Source organism: Dipodomys merriami, unplaced genomic scaffold, assembly GCF_024711535.1.
Source record: "Dipodomys merriami isolate MVZ:Mamm:240054 unplaced genomic scaffold, mDipMer1.0.p SCAF_5, whole genome shotgun sequence".
Lineage (NCBI taxonomy): Eukaryota > Metazoa > Chordata > Mammalia > Rodentia > Heteromyidae > Dipodomys > Dipodomys merriami.
The window spans coordinates 50145563-50172101 of NW_027206068.1; the positions used below are offsets into that span (position 1 = coordinate 50145563).

The 26539-nt window shown below is 38.0% G+C and overlaps 1 protein-coding gene across 1 annotated transcript in view; it reads left to right on the forward strand.

Moving 5' to 3' along the window:
* Mdfic (MyoD family inhibitor domain containing) overlaps window positions 1-26539 on the forward strand; it is a 118884-nt gene that overhangs the window by 31598 nt on the left and 60747 nt on the right. Inside the window, exons 3-5 of the mRNA XM_069997366.1 lie at window positions 2505-2736; window positions 3057-3233; window positions 21386-21508. Of these exons, the coding sequence (XP_069853467.1) occupies window positions 2505-2736; window positions 3057-3233; window positions 21386-21508 (532 nt within the window). The remainder of the gene's footprint in view (window positions 1-2504; window positions 2737-3056; window positions 3234-21385; window positions 21509-26539) is intronic.

The window sequence follows — 26539 nt, forward strand, 5'->3', positions numbered from 1 at the left end:
CAGCACTACTTCCGGTTTTCTGGTAGTTTATTGGAGATAAGAGTTTCATGGGCTTTCCTGCCCAGGCTAGCTTTGAACATCTCAGCCTCCTGAGAGGATTCCAGGTTTGAGCCACCAGCACCTGCTGTCAATTAGCACTGTTCTTATCTCTTCTCATAAGATTAATACTTAATAATCTGAGGAGTTTGTACATACATTTCTTCCAAATGCTGCTGTTGAATTAAATAGTTAACTCTTCACAAAGATTCTTTACAAAGAAACTGAGAAAAATTTCTCTTACCTTGTTTACTTTAGGAGGCAACCAAGGTATAGAAAGGTTGACTGAGTTCCCCAAAGTCATACAAGAACAAAATGCAGTATTTGACCAACTTGTTGCTTCTAGAACACCAGGCTTTCCTTTGTTTCTAATATTTTTATTTGAATTTTATTACCCTGTCACTAGAGTAAAATGTTTCCATTTAATTCAAGGCTATTGAACTTGAAATCTTGAAGCCAAAACTTTAAATGTAAACCTTGTCATCTCACGAGGTAAGTAGACATTATACACCCTGTGTACAATCATTCTACAATTTCATAAAAGTAAGCTGATGATGGAACTTCTTGATATTTTTAGACGTTAGCATCTGTGTGAGAGAATGAACAAAACAAAGCTCAAGATTCATAGGAAAGAGATGAAAAAATTTCCCACAACTTTTACTTCCTAATCAGCTACTTTGAGTAAAGCCTAAGCTACCATAGACAGTGAAACTTCCTATAGTTTTGCTAATGGTTACAAGCAGCTATCCTCAGACTTCATCTACCTCCAACAAGTATTCCAAATAGTCTAGAACACTTCACAAGTTTTTAGGTATTTTTTTTGTTTGATTTTTGGGGGTCCGGTCCTGGGGCCTGAACTCTGGGCCTGGGCGCTATCCCTCAGCTCTTCAGCTCAAGGCTAGCGCTCTACCACTTGAGCCACAGCTCCACTTCCGGCTTTTTTCTTATGTGGTGCTGAGGAATCGAACCCAGGGCCTCATGCATGTAAGGCAAGCGCTCTACCACTGAGCCACCTTCCCAGCCCCAAGATTTTAGGTTTGTAAAGTCACTTTTATCATTTCTGAAATCCCTGAAAGTTATTTATTTATTATGTTTAGGGAATTCCTTAGTTAAAGTAAGTGAGCAATTTATCTTGGTCTAGATGCCTGTCCTCAGATTCTTGCAAAGGATGGTTTTATTCATGATAATGAATATCAAGTTTGATTGTATTGCTTTTCTTGTAAAATTATTCTAGTTTTTTATTTTATTTTTTTATTTTTATTTTTTATTTTTTGTGAACACACTTTACAGAGGGGTTACAATTACATGGGCAGGTTAATGCGTACATTTCTTATCAAGCATTGCAGCCTCCTCTTTTGTTTACCCTTCACATTATTCTAGTTTTTAAAAATAGTATTGGCACTTGGCAGGAGCTCCACCGCTTGAGTCATGCTTCTAGCCTCTTCTGTTTACATTGTCAGACTGGGTCTTGTGCGTTTGCCTGATGACAGATGTGTGCTACTGCACATGCCTATTGGTTGCAGCGATTTCTCCATTGTTTTAGAGTCCAGGAATGAGTTCCTTTGAGATTTCAACTGAATTCTGCATCTCACTGACAAGGAAATAGCAAAAAGTTATGGAGGTGTATTAAATGATTTTCTACCTAAATGTGACTTTACCCTTGTTCTTAGCTCGTCAGTGTAAGCCACGATCAGAATGTCTCGTTTATAAGCAGAGAGTACATCAATGCCTTAGTTCCTACACTAGGACAACTGTTTCTCCCCTGAGGATACCATTGGTCCATTGTGGCACTGGGCTGGCAACAGGTCAGACCTGTGCTGGGCATCCCATGGGCAGGGGCAAGGGTGTGAACTTGGCTCAGCTGACGCCTCCAGTGGATTCCTGCAACTGGTTTTACCTGATCTTGTTGGACTGACATAAACAAAGAACTGAAAAATAAGGCAGAGGAGAATCTAGAGTCAAGGCTTCCAATGCATACATTCTCATGACAAATGTAGATGCTGTATTACTTATTATGATTATTATATTTTTCTTTGGCCACCCTGAAAGTTTCTGCTTTTCAGGGCTATTCCTTACAGCTTCCTCTTGGATATGGGGTGGGAGAGGGAGGTTGAATTGGAACAGGAGTTGGGAGAACTTTCTCTTCATGGAGAGGACATCTGATTAGCCAGGAACCAGGCCCTTTGGCCCTCTTTTTCCAGCTCCAGGCCAGCTCCTTGCGTGCAGCTTTGGCCTCCTGACCCCAGACAGTCTGGGTCGCGCCGCCCCCCAGCCGCGCGGCCGCCTGCCAAGAGTTCGAGACCTCCCCATCCGGATGTGATGAAAAGGAGGAACAGAGGGAGAAGTGTGTGAGCCTGGCCGGAGTGGTGGAAGGGGGAAGGAGAGGCAGAGGGGGTGGGTGTGGGGGGTGGCCTAGGGTCGTCCCCATCCCCGGGAGCCCGGCGGGCCCGAGCCAGCGGGCTTGAAAGAGGGGGCGGAGCGCGCGCAGGCAGAGCCACCGCCGCGGTTGCCGCCACCGCGACGAAGTCTGGGCTGAGCCCCGGGGGAGGCGGGAGGGACGCGCCAGGGCGGCCGCCGCTGTCGTCAGGCGCCCGGAGCGCGCGCGATGCGGCCCTGGCCCGAGCCTCGCTAACTTTCTGGGGGCAGAAGAGAGGCCCCGAGGGGGCTTGGCGCGCCATTGGGGGAGGAAGGGATGCCGAGGTAAGTGGTGATTCCCCCCTCCACCCCCCAACCCCCGTCTCTCCTCTTACCCCGTCCCACTGGGGACTCCTCCCGCCCACCCTCTCCGGGAACTTGTCATTGTCAACTCGCAACTCCTCTCAGTTTTCCTGGCTGGTTTCAAATCAAAACTTCCCCGGGGTGGAGTTTGCGGGAGGGAAGCGGAGGGGAGGGAGTGTCCGCGGGGTGGGGTGGGGGTGTGTGGCGCGCTCCCGTCCAGAGAACCCCACCGTTTTTATTTCATGTTTCCTCTCTTCCCTCCCCCTCGCCCCTCACCCCCTTTCTCTCCCCCCCCCCGTTAGAAGCAGCGAGTTCCCAGCACCCGAGACCTAGGAGGCCGTCCTCGTGTGCGCCCCGCGGGGCGGCGAGCGGGCTGCGGGGCGGCGCGGGCTCTGCGGAGCGGCCCATGTCCGGCGCGGGCGAAGCCCTCGCTGCCCCTGCCGGGGCGGGCGGCGGCCGGCTGGGTTCCCCGGCCCTGGGTGAGTTGCGCAGGCTTGGCACTTGGCAAGCTACTTCCATAGTGGCCAAATTTGCTCCCCACGGTACTGTTTGCTGGCGGGGAGGGGGGTGGGGGGGCCGGGGTCGCGCATGCATTCTCGATCCTGAAGTTGAGAACTTTTTGCACACTGGGGCGATCTACTCCACTAAGTTTGCCCAGGATTCCTGCCCCAGATCAACAACCGGATAGGAGGGCGGGCTCGGCGGGTCCCGGCACCTTCCCCTTCCTTTGCTTCTGGAGGAACAGGAGGGCCGGGAGGCTGCTGCTTCCTGGAGCATGTATGTGCCTTTCTGACTTGAGAGGTGTGGATCTGGGATGCTTGGGTTTCTGTGTGGTCCGCGGATACAGGACTGGGGCGATGTCTGAGCAGGGAGGAGGAGCACTCTCCTTTTCCTCTTTCCTGTGGTTGTTTGTGGGTGTTCTGTGATTCCCCCCCCCCCAAACTAGGTTCTGAGACCAATAACTTTGGGATGGCTCGTGTATTGTGTTTTCAATAACCGGTTGGAAATCAGGTGTGGTCCAAGAAACGCGTTCCAACAACGAATTCGCTTTGCATTATTCCCAAAGAATGCTCTTGTTTCTGGGAAAACTTTGTCTAACCAGCTTTTGAAGTGTCCTTTTGCTCTTGAAGGTGATATATTTCAGGTTTTCATTGGTGACAGAGCAAGGCACTTACCACCTGTTATTTCTTCTTGGGACGGTGGGACAGTGGTTCTGATGTAGAGAGTTCTGATAGGCCTCAAATAATTTTGCTGGGCTTGAGATGCTACTGTATACTCTTGATTTTTATGCATATCTGATAGCTATTCTCCATAATAATGTAATGAGCTTCTTGGGGGATTTCTCTCTCTCTCTCTCTCTCTCTCTCTCTCTCTCTCTCTCTCTCTCTCTCTCTCTCTCTCTCTCTCTCTATTTAAGCAGGAAAAAAAGGAAAAGAAGTTAATGTTCAAGTCACAGTAGATAAAAGCAAAAACATCCATGGTTAAATTAAAATGTTCTGGCATTCTGGGCTGTTAAATTGAATTACGTTTATCATTTCGCTTGGAAAGAGTGACTCATTTTTTTTCTCTAAACAGAGAAAATAAAAATGATTAGTTGCAGAAAAGCTGAGAACTGGAATGATAAACATATGTTTTCCCAGAAGCGGCCCATGTTCTACACATTGTATTGTCAACACAATCATTTGCTTGTCATTAGGCATGCCGACAGCAGACAGCAACACATCCATGCGCTGTTTATGTTCCCACTTGAGCTGTTAATCACTGTTGTTGGGTTGACAATGCTTATGTCAAATATCAACATCCAATACCCAAGGAAAACATGGTGATTTGGAAAAAGTTAATATGTGCAATCTCTGACTTTAACAGTGTATTCACTTTTAAAATCAACAGGAAGAATTTGCAGTGGTATTACACCTGTATAATGAACAACTGCCTGGCATCACCTGATCTAACATTAAGATGCAGGTATTGAAAGGACCTGAAGTAGAACATTTGTTGTACACCACACACACACACACACACACACACACACACACACACACACACCTTAAATGTAGCCATGATTGGAATGCATCACACCTAAATATTAGCTTAGCTCCATTGCTTTTTAAAAAATACTTATTAGTTTAACTTGGATTTAAACCTTTTTATCTAAAGAGAGCTGGCTTAAATTCTAGAGGTAATACATGGATAATTAAAAAAAAAGAAAAATCCTAGTATCTTGTTAACATATTGTTCTTCAAATGAGTAGATTTCATGAAATGTATTTAAAGAAAAAAAATTAGAGTAAACAGACAAGGAAATAGCTTCAAGATGCAGGTTACCAGCATTGAGTTGGTTTTATTGGTAAAGACATTTTTGAAGAAGCTGTTTTTGAAAGTTATCTAATTTTAAATCCTTCCTCAAGTTCTTTTATGCTTTTGTTCTATTCTTGGTTTCTCTCCTTTCTAAAGGACAAAAATATTTGGAAGGCAGTGATCAAGAAGAATACAACCAAGGCCAGCCCAGCCAAGACAAGCAAAGCATGGTGGTGTGCATCATTGTCTCAACTACACAAGGGGCATAAGTAGGAGGATTGCAGACTGAGGTTGACTCAGGCAAAACACTACACCCTTTCTTAAAACAAAAAAAGTGCTAGAGGCATGGCTCAAGTGGTGGAGTGTCTGCCTACGAAGCTCTATTCCCTGAGTTTAAACTCTATACATTAAAATCCAGTGAGAAAACCTAATGTTTATGTAAGTTAACAGAAAATACCATTTCATGAAAAACAAGGATAGGAACAAGTCTTCCTTTGTAAAATCAAATGTATGTGTACACTATGTACATAGAGGAATATAACCTGTACATATACTAATACATTGCAATGAAATATCTTCTCTATTTTATTCAAGGTGTAGTTTTTTTAAAATTAGAAGTAACTTTAGCAATCCTCTGCAGTTTGAACTCACTATCAAATATCAGATTCTACTTCATAGGCTTTTAGGTAGCATTTGGAAGCCTATAAGGTAGCCCATTCTAATTTTAAGCATTAAGGGTCAGTAAGCCTTTTCTCTATTAAGAGCATAGCCCTGTTTCTTATAAACTTCCACCTTTCTGATGTGACTGTACAAGCTTTACTCTTGTTTTGAAAACATTACAGAGCTTTAGACGTTTATCCTGTGTATTCTGAAAATTGTTCCATTTCAGGGACAGTGCTAACATGTTCCAGGTTGTAAGAGTGAATAGGTGCAGGGTTAGACAATAAGAACCATGAGATTTCAGGGACCTGAAGAGCTCATTGGCCATGAGGTTGTGCTAATTTCTACCTAATTAGTGGCATGTGGATAAATATCATCTGATATTTCAGGAGCTACTGGAAATCTAGAAGTTGGATGTGTCATCTCCATTTTTAAAAATTGGCAAGTAATTACATACCATATTTCTCCAAGCCAAACAAAACAACCACACCTTGTAGGCTGGATCTGGTTGTCAGCAGCTGATTTGTTGTCATTTCTGTTGAAAATAAAATATAAACCATTGATTTAAAAGCATTTCTCTGTTTATGTGTAACTTCTGAAATACTGGAACTTCTCCCAGGAAGATCCTGTATCACACCTTAGTAGATGAGGGCCAGTTTGGAACATAATTATTTTATATTTATCTCTCTTTTAGGAGAGAATGGGTCTTATATATAATACATATAATTATATATTATATAATATTTAAGTATACTATGTATGTGTATATATAATGTCTATAACCTCTAGTTGTAATTTCTCTCTCTCTTTTATTGTTTGATTAAGCCTTTAAAAATTCTTTGTGTGTGGGCAGCAACATTTCATCTTTGGTGAAATAGTTCCAAAAACTCATGTAATTTAGAGAGCCTTTTTAAAATTAAGTGCTTCATTCATAAGTTTGTGATTTGTAACTAGCAGGGTTTGTAGAAATAATTCAGCCCAACCTGCTCATTTCTGAGATGAGGGAAAGGACAGCCAAAGAATTTAAGTGACTTGACCAAGGTCCCACACATATAGTCAGTAGCAAGAAACCAGATAGAAATACAACTGTAAAATATGTGTCATTGTGATAAAGGATGCAGAAGCAGAAAATCAATACAGATTTCTCATACAGACCAGAAGCAGTGAAGTTAATAAGCTTTGGATATTGTGAACCACTTGAGCCTCTTTCCATCCCTACCCCCACGCTGTTGAGTTTGCCAAGATGTAGAACATTGGACTCGGAGTGCTGGAATATTCTTTAATGTGATAATGTGTGATTTAATGCACTCTTCTCTCTTGGGAGAGTCCTCTGAGACTATTAGGCGGACTTTTCATAGCAGGATGCAAAATGCCAGTGAAGTTAATTAAAAATAATCTAAAATAGAAGCGAGGGAGAGGATCTTCAAGTTGAAATTACATAAGAAGAGCTTTGACTTAGAAGCTTAGCTGAGTCGTCAGGAGTTTATAGGAGCTAATCAGATTTCCTTTCTAGGAAGCCTGTTTATTTCAGTTTATAGAATAGACTATAGAAAGTGCCTATCTGTACTCATCTCCTTTTATCATATGGTTTTAGCTTTTTAAAGATGATGTTTCTCAAAATGTGCCATCTTTGGACAGCTTTTCTCCTTGGTCTTCCCTGGGGGGATGATTTTGCCCTCCAGGACATTTGGCATGTCCAGAGCATATCTGCAGAGGTCCTAACAGGGGTGCATGCAGTTTAAGAGGCCAGGGTTACAGTTGAGCATCCTAGAGTGCAGAGCTAGCTAGCACAACCCTGCAATGAAGAATGTTCTGGCCCCAAATGTCATTAATGCCCAGCTAGCAAAACCCTACCAGTCTCCCAGGCCACTGATAATTGGGCTTCACTCCAGACTTATAGAATCAGATTCTCTGTTAATACCAAACAATCTGCCTATGAGGTGCTCCTGAATTCTGGTTGAGACTTATTAGTTATTATCTGTATAAAGGTTTATTATATTGATTGATAGGTAAGTAAAGAACAACTCTTTGGGGATAGGGAAAGATAGTGGGAAGGGAAAAGTTTCCAAGAGCTATGAAACTGCTTGTTTTACAACTTCCAAAATTCAGATCATATTGTTCCATGTGAACTCTCTGTTGGTGCTGTCCAAGTGATTTATCACATAACCCCAGTTTATCTTAAATGTCTTTCTGAGAATTCAAACTCAAAAAAGTTCCTTTTCAAACTATATGGACTACAATAAAATGTATTTTGAACACTAAGAGAAATACAAAAGTAAAAGCTAAAGAGCATGAAATTATAAATAAATAGAATTTCTTGTCCTTTCTTTCATTACTTCAGTGGATAGTGTTGTCCCGCTATCTAGAACTTCTTTATAGAGACTCAAGCTTGGAGCAGAACAAAGAGAAAAATCCCCCAATTTTTACATGAATTTTGTTCATCTGAAAGTTGCATTTTTAGACGAGTTTACACTTTCTCATAGAAACAGTGATAAATTACATTTAGTTCCATAATAAATCTCAAAAGGTTGTTTAGAATTAAATTTTACTAAAAATTTCATGCTTATAATGATAAATCCCAGAGAACATAGTATTCCAATACTGGCAGCTACATATAAATAACCGAGTATGAAATTAAACTGAATAGAAGCTGGTTTAAAATACTTTTTTGAACATAGTTACTTGAGGAAGGATAGGCTTAATTAGAAAAATATAAGGAGACTTGTCTGGATATGGAAGGGAATTTGGGAATATTTTTAAGCACCTTAAAAACATAATTTTAAGAGTGAAATGATAAATGAACATTAGTTCATTTGATCAGTTTAGTTTTAGTAGTGGAAGGCTTATCAACTAGGCATATGCACTTTCCCTTTCCTGAGAAAAGAATCAGATGAGTAAGGGAAAGATGTAACAGTGAAAAATAATAGAAGGAGGGGAAAAGGAACATAGCGAGGGAAGAATGAGAACAAAAAGAATAAAAGAAGATAGGTAAGAATAAGAAGGATACATAATGCATGATTAGAGAAGAATACATAATAATAAGGTAAAGATATATCTGGGGAGGTTGAACTGAATAACTTGAGAACTGTGAGAAAATATCTAAGGATTAGCATGGTTTGAGCTGGGCTGGTAGCTGGCATCTTAAGAAAATTGGTCCTATAATGGAGATATGGCAGAAACAAGGAGAGGGAAAACATCTCATCTTATCAAATTTAGTTTCAGGATGCCCGAAATTCTCCTACTACACAGCATGAGTAAATTTCTTTTTAGTAAGTGGTAAGTTCTTGGGGGGGGGAGAGAGAGAGAGAGAGAGAGAGAGAGAGAGAGAGAGAGAGAGAGAGAGAGAGAGAGAGAGAGAGAGAGAGAGAGAGACAGAGAGACAGAGAGACAGAGAGACAGAGAGACAGAGAGACAGAGAGAGAGAGAGTGTCCAGTGGGGCTTCAGTTTAATGCATTTGCCTGATTTGCTCACTGTTGGCCCTCTACTACTTGAGTCATGACTCCATTATGGCTTTTTGATGATTATTTTGGAAATAGAGTCTCTTGGACTTTTTTCCCCAGGTTGGCCTGGGTGATCTTTTTATTACATCCTGCTGAGTAGCTAGGATACAGGTCATCATTGCCCAGATTTTTTGAAGATTCTTGAGAAAAGGAAGTACAGGACTTGATGTTTTTAGAATAAGTCTAGTGGCAGGATGATTTTGGAGAAAGTGACAAGTGGAGATGGCACTTATTCAGAAGGTGATTACTGTAGCCTGGAACAGAGTAGAGGAAGAAGAGTGGTACCAGTGGGAGGGAAATGGAAGAAATAAAATTTAAAAAGAGAGCATACATCAATTTTTACATATTCATCTTTGCATTCCTTGAGATCAAACACATTGTTTATGTCTTGATGAGCCAAGCTTTTATTATTGGGTAAAATATTTAAGATGGAAGGTGGTGGAAAATAGGAATGGAAGGTTTCCTCATGGGTTTGCATTGTAGATGGAAAAATATAGCAGGAACTATTTGAGTCTTCTTCGATTAAGTTGACCCCAGGAAGGTTATCCCTAGCCTTGATAGCCAGCAACTGGACACAGGAAACTGTAACTAAGAGGGGGTGATCATCAGCCTTGGTCATCAGTCATGACCAAGGGTTCATCACAAGGGAGTGGATGGATGGGCACAAAGGTGAGAGAGAGAGAGGACTGAGGGCCACATATTGGAGAATGTCTACCCTTTAGGGGGGAGTAGCCAAAGAATCCAATACACAAGTGCAAAATGTTTCCTGGATATTGGGTAGTTATGGAAAATTAGAAGAGCATTTGTTAAAACAGGTATGTAGAAGGCTTCTCTTTGATCAGTAGACTGAGCTTTTGCACCCCACATTAATGGGAAGGAAGCAAGAGGTTAGAGAAATCAAAGATGACAGGACCCAGGATAGAATGGTGGTGCAGTGTGTATTTGTAACATAAAACATTCTTGCTGGGGTTGGGAAAGTTTCCAATCAGAGGTAGAGGAAAGATGAAAAGGTAGGTTATAGATAATCTTAGAGTAAATTTGATGTGAAAAGTAAGACACACACACACACACACACACACACACACACACACACACACACACACTAGTGAAGGTTGTCAAGAGAATAGTGATAATTGCTAAAAGCAAGGGAGGTTAGGATGAGTCAAGAAATTGGAGATGTGTAGAAAGTTTTGGAAGAGAAAAGTTCAAGAGGGAGTTAGTCTGGGGTAAACAAAAGAGCTGCTCAGCACCACAGAAGGCTTAGTGAAGAATGAATGGCATGATATCTAGTGGGCATGGATCAGCAGTGTTGATTGTCTTGCTCAGAAAGAAGCATGTGGGGGCTTGGGAAGAGAAGCCAAGAAAATGGATTTTAGAATTGTCATAGGATTGGAACTTGTCAGGGTTAAAGCAATGGAAAGGCAAGGGACTAGAATCACTCATATGTGGGAGACTGTTTGTATTAATTGACCATGTTTCCAGGCTGGTAGGCCAGCCAAAGAAACCAGAAATGCAATTGGCAGGCTAAGTCTTTTGCTGAGCAAAGCTTGTGCTTATTTGCTTTGCTTGGTCAGTCCATGTACAAGGATTTAATCTATATATGATCCAGTGACCTTCACAGGGCTGCGAGGGAAGCTGTGGAATTTTGGGTGTGTAGGGCTTTTCCTGTTTCTTTGAAACTTATTTCCTGGATCTGGTTGAGGTGATTTCATGGAAAGAAAACTTAATATAACAGAGTGCAATTATTTTTACTGAATTATATTTTCATAGAAATAAAAGACTGAGGAAAATAAGGAAACATAAATTGAGATAATCTAACATGCCATTTGTAAATGGAAAATTATTTAGAACAATAACAACCAAATGGCAGAATATCTCTCTAATTCAATCTAACCATGTTTGTGAGATAATGTAAGTGTTCTGCACAAAGGCAGAGGAAAAATCGAGTGCTTTTTTATGTTTTTGTTGCTAAAATATTTCGATTCAGTTTTTATTAAGGAGAAAGTAACTGCTTCTAGACTTTTTGTCTGTATTTAAGATTTTTGGAGAGGTTAATGATATGGATTCATTGGAGTAGCTGAAGATAGTACAACCTTTTAACCCTAGTAAGAACGATGTATTTGAAGTAATTTTTCAGATCTCTCTCTCTCTCTTTCTCTCTCCTCCTCCTTTCTGTCTGTCTTTCCCTCTCCCCATCTCCACTCTCTGTCTGGCTACATTACTTAAACCCTGGATATCTCCTTTTAACATGGTTACACATTATTATCTTTTAACAATATACATATTCTGGTGGAAGAAATCTTTTTAACCTTCAAGTTTGAAATTGAGTTATGATTTCTGTTTTATCGATTCTACTTCTGATCACTTAGGGCTCACTAAGCAGGAACCAAGCAGGTTATTTTAACATGAATTTAATTTTGTTTGTGGTTTTTGCTTTCAGTCTACTTCTGTTTTCAGAGTTGTACCCACATGATCTCAAAAGAGATGATTCACGTACATGTGCTTTTATGCTAATGTTTTTCATGATCTAAGGAATAAAACTTGAAACTAACTTTGATGCTAACATGTCTATTTTGGTATTGACATTTGAAAGAGATAAACCCTGTCCACAAATACATTTTGTGAGGCACTCATGGACAAGTCCCTGTGAAGATTAAGAATGTATAATACGTAGTTGTGTCCACAAGGGATCTGCACACTAGTTGAGAGAAGATGAGAAGTTAATGTCTACTCAAACAAATACAGTCCCTCATTTAAATACCAGTTCCTGACAAGAACATGTGACAGGCCAGTTGATAGCCAGTTGTTCTCTGGTTTAATTGTGAAACTAATACATTTTTAGAAGATGAGATAGAGTCTGAGGATGGCAAGAAAAAATTAGATTGGGGGGGGCATTACTTTGATAGTAACTAGTGGCATCAGGTGACAGATAATAGTGTGTGTGTGTGTGTGTGTGTGTGTGTGTGTGTGTGTGTGTAAAGATTTGAGCACTAAAAATAAAGCAGCTTGTGGTGGAGCAGGTGACAAGTACTCTACAGCCAAGTTTCAGAGTACTAGGATCCTGTCTTTCTGTTTTCTTCATGGCAGACCAGTTTTGGATCTTGAGGTGTCAAGATCAATAGAGTATGTTCTTATTTATTTTATCACTTACAAAACATGCACAGATTTTGATTGTTTTAAATGGTTTTACTGGTTATTCCTCAGTGAGATAAAATTATCAGTCATGGGAAAAGTATAGTAGCTGACCATATTAAAGTATGTACAGTGTAAAACATCACTGTACAGTTGTAGATCAATATGTAAAGTGGTTTGTGATTCCTGATCTAAGGAGTAATAGTATTCAATATTTGTGATAGGAAAGTAATTATAGTTGGAAAGGAAAGAGATTCTGGGACTGGGACTGAGGAAGGGGCAAAAATGAAGTATGGATTTGTGAGAAATTGGGACATTATAGCTAATAAGATCTGGTCATTAATTAATGTTGAGCCAGGTGAAATAAGGTGAAAATGAAGAGTTGATTCTGTCACTCATGTTGACTGAGACACAGACTGCAGTTAAAGTAACAAGAAGGGAATGAAGAAAACTAGTAATGCATTGGGGAAATATTGTGTTCGAGTGTCTCAAAATGGCATGCCCATATAGTACCCAGGGTAATAGATCTACAAGTGCTTCTCCTAAGGCAACTGAAACTGTGGAAGTTAAAGGAATGGCAAAGATAGCAGAGCTGACGGGTTTGAAGAAGAATCCAATGAATGCAGCATTCCAGAGAAGAAAGTTGAAAACGTGCAAGGCTGAGGTTGGGAGTTATATGAGAATCTCCTGGTTTGGGCATTTACGAGCATTATCAGAGGACATACCTTATGACTTCAAATTAAATATATATTCATCGTTCTGAAGTTAAAAAATAAATTCTAACATACTTCTAATTCCCTCAGCATTGTGTACCTCATCAAATACTGCCTTTTCCAATATTTGAAATTATCCATTGTCTTCCCTTATTTATTTACTTCAGTGTCACACTCCATTATTTTGAAATGACTCTACAGATTAAACAACCCCCTTAGGCTCATTGTTGATTTCCACTGGTCCACATTCTTGTAATAGTGCCAAAAAAGGGTTCATTGCTTAACCAGAAAACCAGACACAGAAAGTGTCCTTGAGCAAAACACTGTCTGAGAATTAACAGAAACATGTTTAAAACTGGACATTTTAAGTTCGTTATATGCATATATGAAAATATCACAATGAGATCTACTATTTTGTACAAGTAATATGTAGTCATAATATGTCATGCTGGTGAGGAGGGGATATTGGTAGTCTTCCTGTGTGTGTGTGTGTGTGTGTGTGTGTGTGTGTGTGTGTGTGTGTGTGTGTGTATTTAATAGTGGAGATTGTACCGCTAATTAAGAGAACTAATATAGATTTAGAGTCTCTGAATTTCAGCAGTAAGTTAGACAAACTCTTCTGTAGTAGATACCTCTCTAGGTAAGATTAACAACACTATTCTGGCTATAAGAACAAGTAGAATGTAAAGTATTTGAAAAGCCATTGACTAAACTGATAGTATTTGGCATAAAGAAGATACAAGGTCATGAGATACTTTTTGATACAACACTGTCATATAGGTTGGGGAGGCTTTGGTTTATTATCTTGGTTTCTTTGATTTACAAAGAGCAAAATATAAAATTGGTGAAAATTTTACAGAAGCAAATGTTAGCCATATGTGAGGAAGGTCTGAATAATTCAAGTAATCTATTTCTTCTAAGTTTGTTTATTACTTATGAAGTATTCATGTCTTTTGTCCTTCACTTTCCCCTGTTAAGTGTTGAATATTCTTATTCAAATTATTGTTATATGATTATCCACTGAACTTTTAAGATCCTCACTCCAAATTCTATGAACCTATTGTGCATGGCTCTTACAAATATTCCTATTGGTTGAGAAAACATAATTGTGCTTTAATTTAAGGAGGTAAGAGTTTTAGGAGTTTTGGTGCCTCACAGGCAGCCATTCTGAAAATATGATTTTAGAATAGTTAATTACAGCTTTCAATGAAAAGGCACTACACATAAACATGGGTGAGGAAATATGCTCTTGTTTCCTGAACTAGATTGTTGTTATCTAACTCTACTTAAAGGGGAAAGTTCAGACTTTCTGATGCGCTTCTAACTTATTTAGAAGGCTGGTTTACTAAAACTATTGCTGTATTTTGTGCCTGCTCTTCACACTTTCATATTTAATTGAATACTATGTTATTTTGATGCTCTTTTTTAATTTTCTGTGTATAAAGCTTTCTCTTCCAAACACACCAAAACTCTGAACTCTGATTAAGGCAATGTTAGTTTTGTCACTTATTTTTGTTCTTTTTGCCTACCTTAAGCTTCTAAATTTAAAGCTCCTTTGAAGGAATGCTTCTTAGTTTTGCTTGCAAGTCTTAGCATTTTTTAGAATACTAATAACAGTGAATTGATTTAAAAAGTTGATTTAAGCATTTAATTCATTCAGTTGACATTTATATCTGTGATTACACAATAAGATTCCTGTGTTTACAAAATTATAAAATTTTATGCATATGCTGGATCATCTGTTAAAACACTTCTGTTATCTTAATATGATTTTTGGACAATGAGATTTCCATCCCTTTTAGAATACTAGCTAGGCAAAGTAACTTAGCTTTGGATTGTTCCTTAAAGGTCATTAGGCTTGAGGGTTTTTTTTCCTCCTTTTTTTTTTTTCTTGGATCAGTGAAGAAATGAAATCCAGAGCCTTAGGTCTTCCTGAAAGCTGCCTTATCTTTAGTTTTGAAAAGGTTACATTTGGGGAGCATTTGTAGAATTTCCACATTGTTCTGAGCCTCTGGGAAAATACAGACACAGATTTCTTTTTAACTTTTTCTAGAGATTTTAGACTCCGATTACTTGAGGGTTTATAAAAAAGAAGACCTATAAATAGTCTGTAATAATGCTGATTTTTTGAAAGGAAGAATAAAAATAAAGTTATTTAATATACTTGTGCTTATAGGTAAAAGAGGTTGTGCATAAAGATTTTTGCGTAGTATCTGTATATATACATATTATAGATGATAATTATCATATTTATCAACAAATACTTAATTGAAATGTATGAGGCTTAACCTGCAAAAGTCCCAAAATTGAAGTACCAGGAGAGACGCTTACTTAATTAATATATTTTACAATGACTTTTATGAGGTTTCATAAAGAGTCCTGCCAAGGGTTTTCATTATATAGTCTTTCACTAAGTAATCAAATAAAATAGGAATGACAGGTAAGAAATATATTGATGGTTGGCTTGTGAGTTTATACATACCTTTGCCTTCTTCGGTAGGATACTTGAGATGGCTTAGGAGAGTACATTTAAAGAAAAGATTAAAATAGAATAATGGAAAATATAGGTAGTCTGGGAGACCCAAGTTTGGGGTAAAAGCAGAGTATATACCTATAGTCTGTCATATTGTACCCCATTATTCAATTACAGTAATAAATTTATTTCCCTACTAGAATTGTGTTGTCTTCAGGAGAATAAAAAAAATACATCTAGATAGAGAAATCATTGCTTTTCCTTATTCAATCTGGAAGAAAATTCTTGTGTGGTTTTCATATAGGGATTAAAAAATGGATGTTTCCTTGCCTTCCTGTGGCATACTTAAAGCAAGTTTTGAGGATGCTTATTTTAATAACACTGTAATATTAGCAATGAGCTACTTGCTGTGAAACAGGTAGTGCTTACAGGAAGGAAGAAGCTTCCTTCTTGGTATGATTCCATTTATGTTTGCATCTATCACATGACGTGGATACAGTTGATATCCCATTTGAAAGATGAAGAATCTGACAAAGATTAATTCTCCCAGAATCCATATCATTAGTGGTGGTCCCATACATACCGACTTCAGGTTACTTCTCTAGTGCAGAGTACCATTCTGAGGGTAATATTTCTGCCTCCCTACACCCTAAAGGACTGAATACGCTCATCTGAAAGGATTCATCTATCTGAACTGTAGACCTGCCAAGATAGGGTAGTAATTAACAGAAGTTCATCAAGATTGTTCTTTCATCCAAAGTTAGCATTTTTATCTTTTGTTTATTTAAAACATACCTAACACCTGTGCACCTGTGTACCAATTGAGTGACTATTAAATGGCTTATATAATATTTCACTTAAATGATTATTTGACTTACTTCATGTTCTTAGGTTATTCTTGCATTAACAACCATTCTTTTTTTTTTTTTTTTTTTTTTTTTTTTTGTCATTTGTGGGTCCTGAACTCTGGGCCTGGGTGCTGTCCCTCAGCTCTTAAGCTCAAGGCTAGCACTCTACCACTTTTGAGCCACAGCACCACTTCCATGTTTTTCTACCTATGTGGTGCTGAAGAATCGAACCCAGGGCCTCATGCATGCCAGACAATCCTTCTACCACTGAGCCACCTTCCCAGCCCAATAACCATTCTTTTATTTGATTCTCCAACAATCTGAAATATGTAACTCTCTGTTTTAAATTTGAATAATGCCAGCCAAATACTATAGAATCTGAAATTAAATGGAAAATCTGTTTACTTGAATCTTTGTCATTCTCAAGATCTGAGTACTTCTCATCATAAGTACTCTTTTTCTAAAAAAATACAAAAAATAGAAGTCATTGATCATGTAAGATAGATAATCATTTCTGAGTGGGACATATTGTACTTAAACTGATCATTTAGAACCTTTATTTTTTTTTCCCTTTGACTTTTTCTCTGCCTTAATTCATAGTTGTCACTTTCTTTGAGAATGATCTCAAATCCAATACCTTACAAAAGCCTTTCTATGATTTGTTCTACTCCATTCTAAGCAAGCACCACTCAAAGTGTATAGGAGATTGGGGCTCTATTGTTTATTTCTGTGAAAAGTCAGAGCTGCACAATTTGAGGTAGTTCAATAACCTTCCTTCCCAACAAAGATGAGGAGAATGAGGCTCTGACCTGCTCACACAGCTGGTCAGTCTTTGAGCCAGAATTATGACTCAGGGAATATTTTATTGTACTCTGTTTGTTGAGTTGCTTGATTATTTCATGTATGTGTGTTTGGCATCCCCGGATGAAATATTTTTTGCCAGGACCTAATTTATTTTCTTATCCAAAGATTCTCCTTTACTTTTCTTTCTATTCTAAGTACAGTGGAATGTTGGAGAGCTAGTCTTTTGGGGGAAGATATGACTATCCTTTGGTAAAATGCTATTTATAAAATGCTTTCAATTTTTATTTTAATATCAAAACATACTTTTTATCCCATCAATTAGCAGAACTAATTAATACTATAAACAAATCAGGGATTATATTCTCATAGTTATTTTGATGTGGAAACAGAACAAAATGCATCTGTATTAATTAGATGACTAGATAAAGTTTATTTTCTGATTACCTGGACTTACCTGACAAGAAGATGAATAGCAAGATATGTATCTTGATATTTAGTAGGCTTTTGTAAGTTTTTTTTTAAATATTAGTGTGTATAGCCCGACACCAGTGTCTCATGCCTATAATTCTAGCAACTCAAGAGGCTGTGATCTGAGGATCACAGTTGGAAGCCAGCTCATGAGACTCTTATCTCCAATTTACCACCACAAAAGATAGAAGTAGAGTTGTGGCTCAACTGGTAAAACGCTAACCCTAAGTGAAAAAGCTTGGGGACAGGGCCCAGGCCCTGAGCTCAAGCCCCAGGACTGGCACACACACAAAATTATGTGGTGTAGGAGAAGAGCCTTTATCCTACAGGGCCCTTCCAATGTGGCCAATGTGATATCACCCTTAGTGTCATCTGAATTGGGTCCTCTCCTTGAGATTTGGACCTGCTTATCTTTAAATGTAATGAGCTTGCCAAGTGCTTCTGAGCCAGAGCTGAAGTAGAGAACACTGACTTAGAAGAACAACAACTTTGAGATGCGGTGGGTTCCTTTTAAAAGATGTTGTTACTCTCAAGGAGATTTTGTTGCTTCAATATGTAGAAATCATGTAGCCAGGTACAAAATGTTTTCATTTATTACTGAATCCTCATGATTGCCCATGAACTAAATCCTTTAGGCACAGATAGTATTTGAATTGCAGGAACAAAACTGTGTATATCAGGAATTGAATTGTTGAAGTCAAGGCTGAGCTCTCTGTTTCTCAGTTCACAAGTGACACAATAAACCTATGTTATTGAGACAGAAATCTGCTTTAGATGATATCAGCTCAATGAGTTGTGGTTGACTCAATTAATTGAAAGTTGTAGCCAGGTTGGTTATGTGTTTGGATATCTTATCATCTTGTAACTGCTTCTCAGTAAAATCCTGTTTTCTCTTCAGTGCATTTCTTTAGTGATATATGTAAATATGCATCATTTCTAAGGTGACCATGTGGGTGTTGCATTAAACTGAGATACTGCAACATATTAAATGCTAAAAAGGAGACTGATAAAATAATATACATATAGTGGAAATTCATAGTATTCAAGTGGTCACAGCTTTATTTATATAAATAGAAATTTAGCAAGTCAGTTTATTTATTTATTTATATATTTTTATTATTATTATATTTTTTTGGTCAGTGGTGGGGCTTGAATTCTGGGCCTGGGTACTGTCCCTCAGCTCTTCAGCTCAAGGCGAGCGCTCTACCACTTGAGCCACTTTCCTGCCCCAGCTGACTTTGAATTGCAATCTTCAGATTTCACCCTCCTGAGTAGCTAGGATTACAGGCTTGAGCCACTGGCACCCAGTTTAGGTGTTTTTTTTTTTTTTTAAGTTGGCATCTTTTTCTAAGCCTTGGTTTGGGCTGGGTATCATAGCAAAAGCCAGAGATCAACTTTCCAAGCCAAAATGTTTACTTTCCAAAGCAAGTAAAGTTGGATAAACTAATGATTGCGATGAAATAGTAATTATATACACTTTGTTATTTTCTGATTAGAATGAGACAGAATGATACTTCTCCCCCCCCCTTTTTTTTTACATCAGAGGAACAATGAGACCTTCCAATTCTAGGATTTTCAAGATAAGGAAACATACAATAAAGTGTGATTCTAATGTCCTCTTAATAAAAATTCTGTGTCTAAAGAACCTTATTTTCCCCCTACCAGTGGATTATGTAATTGTAAATTGTGTGTATGGACCACATGGTATTTTCATTTGCTCAGTACAGAGTTGAGAGGGTTTGTGTTTAGCACTTGAATATTGGACATGATTCAAATATGAGTCAAGTGTGTCTAGAGGCTTTATTCATACCCAGTTTCTTTTAGTCAGCAATGCTTTATAATGCCTTGGTTTCATGAATTAATTTTAATGGAATTAAACTTGAACAGCTCAAAATTATATAATTAATTTCATTCAGCTTCAATTAAAGTTACTAATTGAATCAAGGCTACTAGCATGACACCTGGCGGCAGTCAGCTACATAACAGTAGCAGTGAGTTTGTAGGACTCTGCTGATGAGCTAGTTCATGTGTACTAGTGAGCATGTATAAAAATCTCTTGTTGATAATCTCAGTAAGGGTTTGAGTTGACTAGCAGTAGAAAAATTTCTGGAGTTGTTTAAAAGAGTAAAGATTTTAATTGAAGCTAGCACATATCACGAAGAGTACATTTGTCCCTATGAAAATTTTGGGTAAATTTACATAAATCTAGAACATAATCGTTTAGTATGCTTTAATTTATATTTTACTAGTGTTTGACTATGGCTTTTCTTTGTAAAAATACTTAGATTTCAAGATTCTTTTTTTTTTTTTGAGATCTTAGGTTCTGTATTTCATTCTCAGGTCATGTTCATCTATTTTCATGTGCTGAAATGTGTTTCATGGCAGAAATTTTCAATTGTGAAATCCCCATGATGCATGAGAAATTTTTGCATGTGTAGAAATTTTTTCCTTGCACTGGAAAACTTAACACGGGTGACTAACAACTTCTGTTTGAATATCTTTCCTTTTTTTGCTTCTATGGCTTGACATCACCCTACTTCTCTAACTCCTCCTGAATTGTACAGCTACTTCTTGGTACTTTTCTCTAATATTCTTACTCTTGTAGCTCATTAATATACTCACTCTTGTAGCTTCATCAATCTAGTTTATAAAGATGACCTTTTATTCTGGATTGCAAATTTAAGTACATAGCAACTCATCAACTAGACTATAAGCTCCATGAGGGCTCCATGGTGTCTCATAATCCATTATATCCCCATCACCTAGTACAATACTTAAACATCTACTGTGTATTATATGTGTATATGTGTGTGCAAGTACTTATTTATAATAAATAAATTATTCTTCTGATCTCCAGTTTGTCCTAGTCTAATCCATACTAAGAATTCTGTCATCTTTATCTTCCTTATACAGACCTCTGGTTTGTTTCTTTGCCCATCTTGTTATTCAATTAATTAAACTCACCTCAATTTGTAAATTAACTTTGTTTCCCTTTTATTTCCCCTTTTTCTGTTCTCTTCTTTGAATGTTTATTCACCAGTTATTCAGTGCAGTAGAATCAACTGAATGTAGATCTTGCTCCCCAATTGAATTACTGGTGATGGAGCCCACACATCTGTTATTTTACATAGCTTTCCAAGTTCACTGACATGGTGTGCACAAATTTATTACTCCTCCTAATACTTTGCTTAGGCACTGATTTCATAAAACTTCAATGCCTACTTTTACTTACTAATCTTGTTTTTTAATTACATATGTACTTTCTCACTTGGACTTTGAGATATTTCACATTATGTACCTAATCAAGCTTATAAATTCTTATCTCCCAAATGTTTTACCTAAGAACAACAGTTTGAAATGTTTGCCCAAGTATCTGCTTTTGGAGTTTCTCCATAAAGTTCTTGACTGTTTTCCTAATTTGTACTTTTGAAAATACTTCTATAGTTTTAGAAATCACACAATATTCCTATCTTCTAGAGCCTGCCTTCTTCCTCCTTCCCTCCTTCCCTCCCTCCCTCCCTCCTTCCCTCCCTCCCCCTTCCTTCCTTCCTTCCTTCCTTCCTTCCTTCCTTCCTTCCTTCCTTCCTTCCTTCCTTCCTTCCTTCCTTCCTTCCTTCCTGTTCTCTTTCCTTTAGTTAGGACATATTTAGAAGCTTTAGAAAAATTTACAAACTAAAATTAGAGAAAAACATGTAATATTCAATGATGATGAGTGTATATTCTTTTTATATTTAGAAAAATGTAATAAAGAAAATACTGAGAAAGATATCAATCAAGCTACCAAAAGCTACTTCACACATGGAGAGATGCAAGAGCAGTCCATTTGGGGAAATTCTTCAGATGGTGAACTCATCAGAAGTAAGTATTTTTCAGAGAAACTTTGAGTGTTTGGGGGATATGATTATGATCATGTGCTCTCACCATATGCATATGATAATGCACTCTCAATCATGCTTTATACATGTCTGTACAATTCTGTAAATTAACAGAGTTTACCAGAAAGTACTTTCATTGGTACTTTAAATTGCATTGCTAAAACTAGGCTATAAATACTTCTGTTTGTCAGCACCTATACTTTTTTTTATTTTTATTTTTATTTTAGAAAGGAAGATTGCCCTGTAAGTTTGGGACTTGATTCTCAGGGTTATTCAGTCCAAATCTAGCTCCTTCTGAAGTGGAAATCTACTCAGTGGAAATCAGACAACTCTAAGTAAATGTATACTTCAACACTTAAAAAGAGGTTTGGAGCCAGGCACTGGTGGCTCATTCCTGTAATCCTAGCTACTCAGGAGGCTGAGATCTGAGGATCTCAGTGCAAAGCCAGCCAGGCAGAAAAGTCTGTGAGCCTGTTATCTTCAATTAACCACCAGAAAACTGGAAGTGGTGCTGTGGCTCAAGTGGTAGAACACTATTCTTGAGCTGAAGAGCTCAGGGACAGCTCAGCCCAGGTTCAGAGTTCAAGCCCTACGAATGACCAAAAAAGAAAAAAAAAAGTAGTTTGGAGCGTCAGGACAATAAATTATGACTTGATTATGCTCTTACTGTTCTTATTTTTCTATTTAAGAGCTTTTAAATCTGTTTTTACAATTAGTATCTTGGGATCATTTTCATATTTGTTTTGGTACTTTCTCTCCTAAGATTGCATCAGTATTGTTTTGCTATGCTCCAAGATGGCTATGTGTACTTTGGATGTGCTGTTTGGAATGCTGAATCTGTGTGCGTTTCTGCTTGAGACTCTCTGGAGCCTATGTTCCCATCCCTATATTCCCTGAAGTGGAGTCAAGATGAACTATAATAGTGAGGTGTCCCATTCAGCAAATGTAGAGGTAAACATCAGCAATATGCCATACTTGTGGAAGAGCATAAGAGTTAATCTTTCATAGTGGTGTTTAAACTCAGGGCCTTGCCTGCTAGGCAATTACTTTTGATTTGAGCTACTCCCTCAGTCCTTTTTACTTTAGCAATTTTTCAGGTAGGGTCTCATACTCTCCACCTCCTCCTGGGCTGGCCTCAAATTATGATCCTCCTATCTCTACTTTTCTAATAGCTGGAGTTGTAGCTGGAACTTGAAGTTCTTACTCAGGGTGACTACATCTCAGGGCTTAATCTAAGTTTTACTGAGTAGATAGAGGAGAACCAATTCTGAGAATCAGATGTTGTTTTCTTTAGTTAATTCAGCATGTCACAGGACTTTATAATATAGACCTTTTTTTGGGCTAGATATTACACTTACTTTGAAACTTGAACCATTCCTTTCTTGTCAATAATGTTTAACTTCTTTCTGTGTCTCGCTAAAAATGAAACTGAGTTAAAAAAGAGGATGCATCTGATTCATCAGATAACAAATAATAACAATCAAGACAGTATTGGAAGGCACGTCCAGTTTTTAAACAAGAGCCATATAAATGAATGTGTTCCAGCTCAATTTTGGAATCAGCTTGATTTTTTTCTATACTTTTGTCTCAGAGAAGAGAACAGGAAAGAAGGAAATTAAACTCAGAAATTAGTAAACAGCAGTATTTATATAGATTTCCCCACAAAGAAGCAAACATTTATCCTGAAATATATTGACTATCTTTTATCTAAATATTGACTCTCCTGTTGTAAAACAAGGTTTGGAGATACTGGGGCATATTATCTGTGAGTCTTAGTAACCAGAATTTATGAACACTAGAAGAGAAAAACAGTATTAACTGCAACTGTTGGGAAACATGACTGTGCTCTGTATCTGCCTTTTACTCTTTCTCTATCTTCTCCCTCACCCTACCCCTTGCTATAACAGAATTGTAAGTTTGTCTTTTAGTTAATTGATTTATTTCCCTAATGTTTTCCCCCAAATCCCACACAAGGCAAATGTATATAAGATATCTTAGAGCAAAAAAAAAAAAAAAACCAAAACAAAAGTACAATCCCTGTTGCATAAAAGTGTGGAGGTTTGGGCTAATGTGTTAAGTCTGTATATGCTGTTTGGTGAAGCTTAAGAGAATGGATTTCAAATGAATCACTCTGTTGTCTTTACTGCTTAAGTGGACACTGATCAAAACTATTGCAGGAAATAATTTTCTTTTTTGAGATAATGGTGTAGTCTGTGCCATGAGAGACACTGGAGTATTTGGAAACAAATATTTAGTTTCCTGCTAATGTGCCCTGAAAGAATGGAGAAATAGGGAGATTTCTCAGCACTTCTGAGAGGACTGCTGGGAACACTGACTGATGAGTGGCTATACCATAGATAATAGGCCAATGACACTCAGGCAGGAAACATGAGCTGGTAAGCATTTCCATGTATTTGTGAGAGCATCTGATTTGACATTTGGTTTACAAATTCTTAAACTCTTCTTTTTCTGACCACACTTTCTAGACAAAGGTGATTTGATTGGAACTACTGGAAAAGAAAAGAATGAGATGAGTAGAAGTACAATACTTTATATCATCATTAAACCTGACTCAATTCTAATAACATTAGAAAGTTTGTTATTATGGTATGGACTTCTAGTCTAGCTCCCTGACACTGAACTGTATGGCGCCTAACTTTCCTTCTTTAGTCTTCCCTACAGAGTCCTTGGCTATTTCTGCAATGTACAATGTCTAGTTCTCTTAAAACTGAAGTTAGGAGGCCTTGTGTTTTCTTTTTATTTCAGCATTGAGCACATTGAGGGAGGAAGGGGGGAACATAAATCCTCAGTAATAACAAAAGGCAGGCCTTGGCAAGACAGAATGGCTCAGAGCTCCATGGAAGAGATGGGGAACATCTGTGATGAGTCAAGCCTAGAGCCTGGCTTCTGTTCCAGGATTCCTGTGTGGCTTTCTGAGCACCATGGATGAGGTGGACAGCTGGCTCTCACGGAATTGATGGTAGTGTTCCCACTGTCGTGTGAGGTTGGCTGGATGGAGGGATCATCACAAAAAGGAGGCTGGCTGGGATATGGGAATATTTTCAACAGCACAACCCACTCTTTTTTCCAAACTTCCATGGGACAGCTTGACTGCAGGGCCCAGAAGTGGAGAGTAACTCTGTCAAAGCTGGCTTCTTTATTTGCTCTTGACAGTGGCTACTGGGTTTTTGATGCCTACTACCTTCTTGGTTGGACATTTAAGGAGTAATTTATAGGGGCCTTAGCTATCCATATGATGGGGCTGTTTTTACTTTGCTGAGAACTGAGCTCTGGAAATTCAAGGGAGTGGCTGCTTTGGAAGTTGAGTTCTAATTAAAGGCTGTATTCTCAGGCTTTATAAATTCTGTCCAAACTGAGAATAATTTCCAAATTATTCCACGAACCTTAACCCCAACCTCAGTGGATTACCTATTTGTGGATCACAGTTGGTGCATGCTCCTCACAAAAGTCTGTCTTTCCTGGTCCTTCTAGAACCATTGTATGTGGCAGACCTGCAGTACTGTGACTGTTGAGGTTTGCATTTCAAGTTGGTTATCCCAGAGTTGCTAAGTTATTAAAGACATCCTTTCTGGTAGTAATAAATAAAAGAGAAGAAATCCATATGGAATGAAGCATCATTAATAAATAGGCCATGTACAATCTGGTGAGGGAATGTACATTGCTCTTCTCTTCATTATGAAATTTAAATTTAAAAGAAGAAAATTGTAGCCACTTAGGTTGGGTAAAGGATTCAAATCAAATTAATAAAGAATTTAAAACACAATAGATGTTTGCCGAGGAAATTTCATAATTGGAAATTTTCTTTTTTTGGTTTGATTTAAAATTTTTTAAATTCTATTTACAATTTAATTAGCCTTTCATATTCTGAGAAAATATTTTGTAACATAATTCAATTTCTGAAATAGAGATCGAATTTGAGAGTTCATAAAACTTCTTTTCATGATAGCACTAGCTAAGGATTGGGCTTTTTCTTTTAGTGTTTTGCAGCACTGCATATAATTTTAAGTGGTGCCTTTTGTAATGCTTTGCTTTAATAATCATTGTTCCTATGACTTAGTAAAATAAATATTACCATGAAGTGACACCCTCAATTAATATTAATTTTTCTATTTAACCTATAATATGCATAAAGTGATAACGGACAATAGGCAACATTTCATGTTTTAATTAGATTAGAAAAGGAGCAGAAATAAAGTTTTGATCTCAGTCTCTGGAGCCTAAAGGTAGCAAGGAGTATAAGAAGTGTGTGCGTGCGTGCATGCGTGCGTGCATGCATGTGTGTGTGTGTGTGTGTGTGTGTGTGTGTGTGTGTGTGTGTATGTGATCCTGTGCCTGTACTCAGTAATATGTAATATTTTGCTTTAATCTAGGTCAAATTTTACTATCCTAATTATTTCCTATAAAGAGCTTACATTTTTCTTTGTTCCCCTTTGTAAAGTGCCTCAGGTCTCTATCTCAGATTTTTCTAGGTCTTTCTGAAAATTCTTATTACTTAACTTTATCCTTGGACATTCCTTTTACATAAACGTCTCCTAATTCTAAATGTTATTACTTAACTCCAGAAATTTTCCTTAGCTCCTCTTCTGAAATAAATTTCCCATTAAATTAAACTATTTTGTTCATCTAATTCTCTCCTTTGTGATTTTATAGAATTCCCAGGATCTGAAGCAAAGTTAGAATGCTCTACTTAAATGGTAATCCCCATTCTATTTAACCCATTTATTCATTCTGAAGAGTTTTTAGCTCTCATAATAATAAGCACTTAATTGGCAACAGAATGCAAGCTGCTTGTCTCTCTCTGTCTCTCTCTTTCTCATTCACACTTGCCCACTTTTCCTCTTTCCCTGATCCAGCCTTTTTGCTCATCTTATTACTACTTGAAAGCTGGTTTTTGGCACCATTTGAATTTCCTTTCAATATCAACAGACTATTATTAGAAACTCTATTATTATTTTTCCTAGTCTTTGCCAACTTAGCACTGATCACCCTTTAG